We start from the raw sequence: 9,143 nt of genomic DNA on the forward strand, positions 1-9,143 counted from the left end.
AAATTTCACAAGCCTTCATCTCTGAAGTTTCAAGTGTAGTTACTCACCACCTTCAGCGGATTTAAATAAATTGGACTGTTCATAAAAGGGCAGATCATATACAGTCTTCAAGGAATACTTTTAATGGCGTGGATGGCTTTTTCTCATTTAATTTTTTTTGTGCTTTTACGTCCACGTCCATGGGAATTGATGTTTCCTATTGTCATTGGTGCAAAATACAGGAAAATAATCATCAAGCTCTATGCGCAGGTCACAAGAAAATAATTTTCTCAAAATGTATGATGCTGGAATTATGTCCTGGTGCATGAATTGCAAAAGGTTAGTAAGCACGTACAGCAAACAATTGGGAAAGCTAATAGAAGGTTATTGTTTATTGCAAGGGGAATTGAATACAAAAGTAGGGAGGTTATGCTTCAGTTATGCAGAGCTTTGGTGAGACCATATCTGGAGTACTGTATGCAGTATTAGTTTTCTTATTTAAGGAAGGATGTAAATGCGTTGGAAGCAGTTCAGAGAAGGTTTACTGGACTAATACCTGGAATGGGCGGGTTGTCTTATGAGGAAAAGTTGGACAAGCTAGGCTTGTATCTGCTGGAGTTTAGAAGAGCAAAAGGTGACTTGATTGAAACATATAAGATCCTGAGGGGTCTTGACAGGATGGATGTGGAAAGGATGTTTCCCCTTGTGGGAGAATCTAGAAATAGGGGTCACTATTAAAAAATAAGGGGTTGCCCATTTAAGACAGAGATGAGGAGAATTTTTTTCTCTCAGAGGGCCGTGACTCTTTGGAACTCTCTTCCTCAAAAGGCAGTGGAAGCAGTGTCTTTGAATATTTTTAAGGCAGAGGTAGATAGATTCTTGACAGGCAAGGGGCTGAAAGGTTATTGGGGGTAAGCAGGAATGTGGAGTCAAGGTTACAATCTGATCAGCCATGATCTTCTTGAGGGACCGAGTGGCCTATTCCTGCTCCTAATTCGTATGTTCATATGCTTACAAAGCTTTATTGCAACACACTGTTATACCAGAATCACCTTTGCTTGTGATGAGAGATTTTCAAATTCTGTTGCACTAAAAAGCCAATTTCTGCAGCATGATAACATAGATTGCATGTTAAATCTGTCCAGTCTTAGAAATAGCTCAATATAATATTTTTAAAATGCGTTGTAGAAATTAAGCTTTTTATTTTGATCAATCATGTATTTTAACCTTTTCAAAATCATTTACTGTATTCAACCTCTGTCTTGTCTATGAAGAGCTCAGCTCTTTGCATTTAATGCTTAACAATCTGACCTGACTTTTCACATAAGTAGATGGGCAAGCTAGGTATTAAGTGGCAGCCAGCTAAACTGGTGGCTTTTTGTTTGAAGTGCCATGAGTCAAACGTTACTTGTCAACAGAGAGCCACAGTAACTAGCTTGTTTTATATTCAAATATCATGTAGTTTGTTCACTAGGACATTTAACAGGCTAGGAGTATATTATTGTCATTGTGAGAAATTTAATGTTGAGGCTGTGTTCACTATATTAGAAGATGTAATTCTTAAGTGCTGATACTTTAAATATAAGGCAAAATTCAGTAATCCCACACTCCCATCAGGCGACTGTATTTCAAGGGAATGTGGGTCAGATAAGTGTCAATTAAGTGCAATCACTCTATTTCCAACTCATGCTCCCTTCGAGTCAAATCACGTCACTGGGAAGCACAGGGATATTGAATTTACCTAGGTCAAGCAGAACATCAGGAAATTGAAGGGTTGTGCTCCAAAGTTCCAAACTTCAACCCCTCCTGTTCCTCATCAATGTACTATCACAAAACTACATTATTTATAAGTAGGTGATCAGCAATTGATACCCAGCTTAACTTATTCATCACCACCTTTAGTTCCAAAACTGTCACTGCACATCAAGTCGTGAATGAACCAGAATTTTCAGTAGCTCATATTGGCAAGACCAAAGCCATTCTGTTCAATCCCCATCCATTTCTCCATATCCAGGTCTCTAATTCCATCCACCTTCCTGGACACCTGCTCATGATTAACTCAATGAGGGGGATGGGATACACAGTGGAGGTACAGTAGGGGGTGATGCACAGTCAAATATAGAAGAGAAACTGAGTCAGTCTGGAAGGCAGAGCAAATATAGTCCTGTTGAGGCACAAGCAAATAATGCAAGGCTGGATTGCATCTATTTTAACGCAAGGAGTCTTACTAGTAAGGCAGATGAATTGAGGACGTTGATTAACACATGGGAACATATTATTGCTATCACAGAGACATGGTTGAGGGAAGGGCAAGACTGGCAGCTCAATATTCCAGGGTATAGAATCTTCAGGTGTGACAGCACTGTTGATCAAGGAGTCAATTACTGCAGTAAGGAGGGATGATATCTTTGAAGGTTCCTTAAATGAGGCCATATGGGTAGAACTTAAAAACAAAAAGGGGGCAATCACTTGGCTGGGAGTGTACTACAGGCCTCCAAACAGTCAGGGAGAGATAGAGGAGCAGATATGTATGCAAATCTCAGAGAGGTGTAAAAATAATAGGGTAATAATAGTAGGAGATTTCAACTTCCCCAATATCAACTGGGATAGTCTTAGTGCAAAGGGCTTAAAGGGGGTTGAATTCTTAAAGTGCATACAGGAGAGATTTTTGAGCTAGCATGTAGAAAGTCCTACAAGAGAAAGGGTGGTACTGGACCTAATCCTAGGGAATGAAGCCAGACAAGTGGTCGAAGTGTCAGTGGGGGAACATTTCGAGGATAGTGACTATAACTCTATAAGATTTAAGGTAGTTATGGAAAAGAACAAAGATGGACCGGAAATAAAAATACTGAATTGGGGGAAGGCCGATTTCAATATGATAAAACAGGATCTGGCCAAAGTGGACTGGGAGCAGCTACTTGTAGGAAAGTCTACATCAGACCAGTGGTAGTCATTCAAAAAGGAAATAGTGAGAGATCACGGCCAACATGTTCCCGTAAAGGTGAAGAGTAGGACCATCAAGTCCAGGGAACCCTGGATGTCAAGGGTTATGAAGGATTGGATAAGGAAAAAAAAGGAGGCTTATGGCAGATTCAGAGCGCTGAAAACAGCGGAGGCCCTCGAGGAGTGCAGGAAGTGCAGGGGAGGGGGTACTTAAAAAAGTAATTAGGAGAATGAAGAGGGAACATGAAAAAACACTGGTGGACAAGATAAAGAAAAATCCCAAGGCGTTCTATAAGTATATTAAGGGCAAGAGGATAACCAGGGAAAGAATAGGGCCCATTAGGGACTGAAGTGGCAATCTGTGTGTGGAGCCAGAGGACATAGGTGAGGTTTTAAATGATTATTTTTCATCTGTGTTCACCCTTGGAGAAGGACGATGTAGGTGTAGAATCAGGGAGGGGGATTGTGATATGCTTGAACAAATTTGCATTGAAAGGGAGGAAGTATTAGCTGTTTTAGCCAGCTTAAAAGTGGATAAGTCCCCAGGCCCAGATGAGATGTATCCCAGGCTGTTATGTGAGGCAAGGAAGGAGGTAGCAGAGACTCTGACACAAATTTTCAAATCGTCTCTGGCCACAGGAGAGGTACCAGAAGGCTGGAGGACAGCGAATGTGGTACCATTATTCAAGAAGTTTAGCAGGGATAACCCAGGTAATTACAGGCCAGTGAGTCTAACATCAGTGGTAGGGAAACTGTTGGAAAAAATTCTGAGGGACAGGATTAATCTCCACTTGGAGAGGCAGGGATGGTCAGCATGGCTTTGTCAGGGGGAGATCGCATCTAACAAACTTGATTGAATTTTTCGAGGAGGTGACTGGATATGTAGATGAGGATAAAGCAGTTGATGTAGTCTGCATGGACTTCAGTAAGGCTTTTGATAAGGTCCCGCATGTGAGATTGGTTAAGAAGGTAAGAGCCCATGGGATCCAGGGCAATTTGGCAAATTGGATCCAAAATTGGCTTCGTGGCAGGAGGCAGAGGGTGATGGACGAGGGTTGTTTTTGCAAGTGGAAGCCTGTGATCAGTGGTGTACCGCAGGGATTGGTGCTGGGTCCCTTGCTGTTTGCAGTGTACATCAATGATTTTGACGTGAATATAGGAGGTATGATCAGTAAGTTCGCAGATGACAAGAAAATTAGTGGTGTCGTAAATAGTGAAGAGGAAATTTCTTAACCCAGAGAATGATGAGCCTGTCGAATTCGCTACCACAGAAAGCAGTTGAGGCCAAAACATTGTAGGTTTTCAAGAAGGAGTTAGATATAGCTCTTGGGGCGAAAGGGATCAAAGGATATGGGGGAATGCGGGAACAGGTTACTGAGTTGGATGATCAGCCATGATCATAATGAATGGTGGAGCAGGCTCGAAGGGCCAATTGGCCTACTCCTGCTCCTATTTTCTATTTTTCTATGAAAGGCTTAGAATATAGGACGATATAGTTAAGCTGGTAAGATGGGCAGAGCAGTGGCAAATGGAATTTAATCCTGAGAAGTGTGAGCTGATGCATTTTGAGAGGGCTAACAAGGCAAGGGAATATACTATGGATTGTAGGACCCTAGGAAGTACAGAGGGTCAGAGGGACCTTGGTGTACTTGTCCATAGATCACTGAAGACAGCAGCACAGGTAGATAAGGTGGTTAGGAAGGCATATGGGATACTTGCCTTTATTAGCTGAGGCATAGAATATAAAAGCAGGGAGGTTATGATGGAGCTGTACAAAATGCTAGTTAGACCACAGCTGGAGTACTGTGTACAGTTCTGGTCACCACACTATAGGAAGGATGTGATTGCACTGGAGAGGGTGCAGAGGAAATTCACCAGGATGTTGCCTGGGCTGGAGCATTTCAGCTATGAAGAGAGACTGGATAGGCTAGGGTTGTTTTCCTTAGAGCAGAGAAGGCTGAGGGGGGACCTGATTGAGGTATACAAAATTATGAGGGGCATTGATAGGATAGATAGGAAGAAACTTTTTCCCTTAGCAGAGGCGTCAATAACCAGGGGGCATAGATTTAAGGTAAGGAGCAGGAGGTTTAGAGGGGATTTGAGGAAAAAAATTTTCACCCAGAGGGTGGTTGGAATCTGGAACACACTGCCTGAAGGGGGTGGAAGAGGCAGGAACCCTCACAACATTTAAGAAGTATTTAGATGAGCACTTGAAACGCCATAGCATACAAGGCTACGGACCAAGTGCTGGAAAATGGGAATAGAATAGATAGGTGCTTGATGGCCAGCACAGACACGATGGGCCGAAGGGCCTGTTTCTGTGCTGTATAACTCTATGACTCAACAATCCACAATTTAGTGTTACATCCACATTTACTGTATTACCAAGACCACCTATTTCTATCTCTAAAATATCACTTGTCTCCAACTCTAATTCACCTTCACTGCTGATGAAACTTTCCTTCATGCCATTGTCACCTCCAGACTTGAATTTTCCAGCTCCGTCCTCACCGCCTCACAAACACTCAACCTACACAAACTGCAATGCAACTAGACCTCCACTGCATGCATTCTATCCCACCCATGGGTCTACCCACCCAGCTTTCCACTTCTCAGCTCATTTACCTCCAAATCTTTATCGTTGTCTACAAATCCCCCATAGCCTTGCTCATCTGCCTCTGCAAGTCTTACAGACCTATATCCCTGCTTGGCCAATACTGGTCTACTATGGGTTCGTTCCTCCCTTTGCCGAATCTTTAGACATCTCAGTCCACCCTTTGGAACTCAGCCTAAAGCCTCTCTGCCTTGCTACATCTTTCCCCACCATTAAAAGGTACCTTAAGACATACCTTGCCTAACATCTCCTTCTCTTCTGCATGGATTTGACCCTTAACTGTGAAGTGCTTTGGGCCATTTTTCTAAGCCAAGGACAAAATATAGACGTAAGTTGTTATAAGGAGCTGGGGTTAATCCCATGCAGTTTATACACTTCACAAGAAACATAGAAGGCACAGAGGCTGGGCGCACAGTTTTTTCAAAAGTCAACTTTAACATTGGCACTTGTTTAGTTTGGATCACTTGGAACTAGCATCTGTGCACTGGCTCATCATGTCTCAGTCCTTTAGTCCATCAATCTTATCGCCAACCCAATTTTCTGTAGGTCAGTCATTCTTCTTCTGTGGTAAGAAAGCTGAACTTAGCAGTGAAAATGCAGGGACCCAACAAATGAATTCTGATTTCATGCAGTCTAAATTAAATAACTTCAAGTGTAAATGCATCTAAAGTAGTCTGATTAAGAAGCTGAGATCAGTGAGGTTAATCCACTTAAATTTCACACCTTGCATACTTCAGCTGCCTAGCAGTGTGAAAATAGAGAAATGTGTAAGGATTTAGCAAAGTTTAAATAAAGAATCGCAGGACCCTGCTTATGGCTGTTGGGCTCGCGAAACTGCATAAGATGCCTCTCTCTAACTCATTTTTAAAATTCTTAATTTGGCACAACCAGATCAAGTTTCACTTTAGAAAGAGTATATATGCATGGAAATTAATGTAATTTCTTCCTTTCATATATTTATCGTCCAACCCACACATGCAACCATTAAAAGCTCCAGAAGCATGACCAAGAGATATCTGAAGAATCACAACAGTGGAGGACAGAGGAAGAGATGGCATCAGAGGCTGCTGACCTCAGAAAGTACTTCATCTAGTCAATGTCAGCTACAGTATGTTTACTTTTGATTTTTTTTACATACATGGACTTTAAAGATTTATTAAACTTGTAGTCAAATAGTAAGACATTTTAATATTTTAGAATAATTTAGTATTGGACAGCATCCACTAATGCCTACATGAACAGATGAAAAATAATTGTTTTGATTTGCTGTGATACTCTGGCTCCTTAGGCCTATATTACTGTCATGCTCTATGATTTTCAGCCAAGAACCCAAGGAACTTCAAGAGTGTGGAGAATTCGGAAGATTAGATTAATGAATGCTTCATCCTGAACTAGATCCGCATCTAAAATGGCTGTTAAATTACAACTACGACTGATCAAGCAATATCTGAAGCTTCAAGGAGGCTAGATTTCTATGCTATCAACCAATAATATATCTGATGTATCTTCGGAGCAGAAGTGCCCTTGTAAGAATTTGGCAATGTAATTGTATCCTACTAAGATGTGACTCTTGTACGTTATAGTTACAGGCACCTAGCCTAATTTCTCTGCTAATTCTGATTTGGTTGTTTTGATTAGTACCTAACTTTTGATTAAATGGAAACTGTGTCAATCAATATTGAAAAGCCTATGTTGATGTTCATGATGCCATTAAAGCATGCCATAAAATGTGTAGCAATTTCCAAATGAGCTTAGATTTCTGTTTTACAATTATGATGATGAAATATTTATAGCATGTGAAAGAGCTGATAAAACAATGGCCACATTTTCCTTTGGACATCATTGTGGAAAAGGAAATGAGTATAAAATGGGAAGCATTTTCTTCTCATCCACTTATTTGCTGACAGTAGCTAATGGAGGAAAACATCCAGTAAGCCCATTGAATCATCAACCACACAGTGTAACCACACTGTATAGACATAGTAAAATGTCACACAAAACATTTTATAAACCTTTTGCTACCTCCACTTTAAATTCAGTCCTTTATGCTAAATGTTGCAACTCTCAAGGCAAAGTTTGAAATTTTCAAATCATTAAAAAAAATTGCTCTTTTGTTTGTCTTTTTTTAGCAATTGTTTCCAGTGAAATCCATACTATTCAGCACTGCAGTGAAAATCACAAAGTAACTCTGACTAGTTCCTGACATATGGAATATTGTTCAGTTTAATTTGGTGTGATCATTGTTGCTGTGCAGATCACTATTTCTGTTATCCTCTTTATCTGTCGTGCTCATTGTTTTTATGTTGTGCACAATCCAGTGAGTCATTCATGATACCTGTTTTCTGCATGTCAGCGCTCACAGCCAGCATCCTCTTCTCTGAAACCTGTTTGCAGATCACACAGTCTGGATTTGCACTCCAATTACTATGGATAGATCAAAGTAGTTGAGTGGAAAGCTTTTGTTTTGGATAAAAGGAAGTACAAGCAACCGTTCATGACATTTATTGTAAAAAAATGTAATGGTGAATTCAGTTGGTAACGGATTTTTTGATATTTACGGAGACATCAGAAAAACAAAATTTGTCAGTATTCAGCTTTGCAGACATGAAAACCTTACATTGAATTACATTTGCAGAATCTCTAATTCCCTCAAGTACCCATCACAGGCTTTTACTTTTTACTTTTGTGCTGTCCTATTCTGATCTGGTATGATTCTCATATCTTAGTCTAATGACAGTAGTATTGCTATCACATGAATATTGATTTGAAAGCTTCATGAGCCTCTTAAAGTGCACAGTCATCTAGCTTGCGAGCCAATGATCCGGATTTTGCAGTCAGCAGTGAAGCATTTATCACTGACCTTGAAGAAAGTTGCCCACAAAGATCTAGTGATCACTGTGGCACTGACTTCCCCTTTCCCAAATAAAAACAGAAAATGCTGGAAGTACTCAGCGGGTCAGGCAGTATCTGTGGAGAGAGAAACAGAGTTAACGTTTCAGGTCGATGACCTGTCATCACCATTCTGATGAAAGGTCATTGATCTGAAACATTAACTCTGTTTCTCTATCCACAGATACTACTTGACCTGCTCAGTATTTCCAGCATTTTATGTTTTTATTTTAGATTTCCATCATCTGCAGTATTTTGCTTTTCCCCTTTCCCAATGTTAGTTTGAATCTGGCAGCAAGTCAAGGGGTTCGACAGGTGTCCAGCAACAATGATCTCATCAATCAGGGCAAGCAGCCAATCACTTTAAAATATTCATACAAACCAGCACGTAAAAGCAACTGAATCCCTTTACTTCTAATTTTTAAATTTTACAGAAAGCGAAATAAATGATTGGGACACACACATGGGATTTAAGTAGAAGGTAAAATATCATAAATCAACTTTTAAAAATTATTTTAAAAATATATGAAGTTTCTTATAATGGAGAAATTTGACATTTAACGAATATAAAATTTGTGTGGCCATTTAGCAATAATTGTGGACTTATTCAGCAAGTTGTAACTTTTTCAAGGGCTTTTACAGCAAAACTAAGGGCATAATAGTGGAGGTTTTCATCAATTCAATGATTTTCCATTGATTGCAGTCTGGGGAGACCTCA

General features: G+C 40.2%; 1 protein-coding gene across 11 annotated transcripts in view; it reads left to right on the forward strand.

The window, feature by feature from the left end:
• fhit (fragile histidine triad diadenosine triphosphatase) overlaps positions 1-8,518 on the forward strand; it is a 1,297,392-nt gene extending 1,288,874 nt beyond the window's left edge. For 10 of the 11 annotated variants that reach the window (XM_068051602.1, XM_068051603.1, XM_068051606.1 and 7 more), the window contains 2 exons: positions 6,528-6,644; positions 6,858-8,518. In XM_068051602.1, the coding sequence (XP_067907703.1) occupies positions 6,528-6,629 (102 nt within the window). In that variant the 3' untranslated portion in view covers positions 6,630-6,644; positions 6,858-8,518. The remainder of the gene's footprint in view (positions 1-6,527; positions 6,645-6,857) is intronic. The other variant, XM_068051609.1, reaches the window with a different exon arrangement.
• The last annotated feature ends 625 nt before the right edge of the window (positions 8,519-9,143 follow it).

This window comes from Heterodontus francisci, chromosome 19 (genome assembly GCF_036365525.1).
Source record: "Heterodontus francisci isolate sHetFra1 chromosome 19, sHetFra1.hap1, whole genome shotgun sequence".
In the NCBI taxonomy this organism is placed as follows: domain Eukaryota; kingdom Metazoa; phylum Chordata; class Chondrichthyes; order Heterodontiformes; family Heterodontidae; genus Heterodontus; species Heterodontus francisci.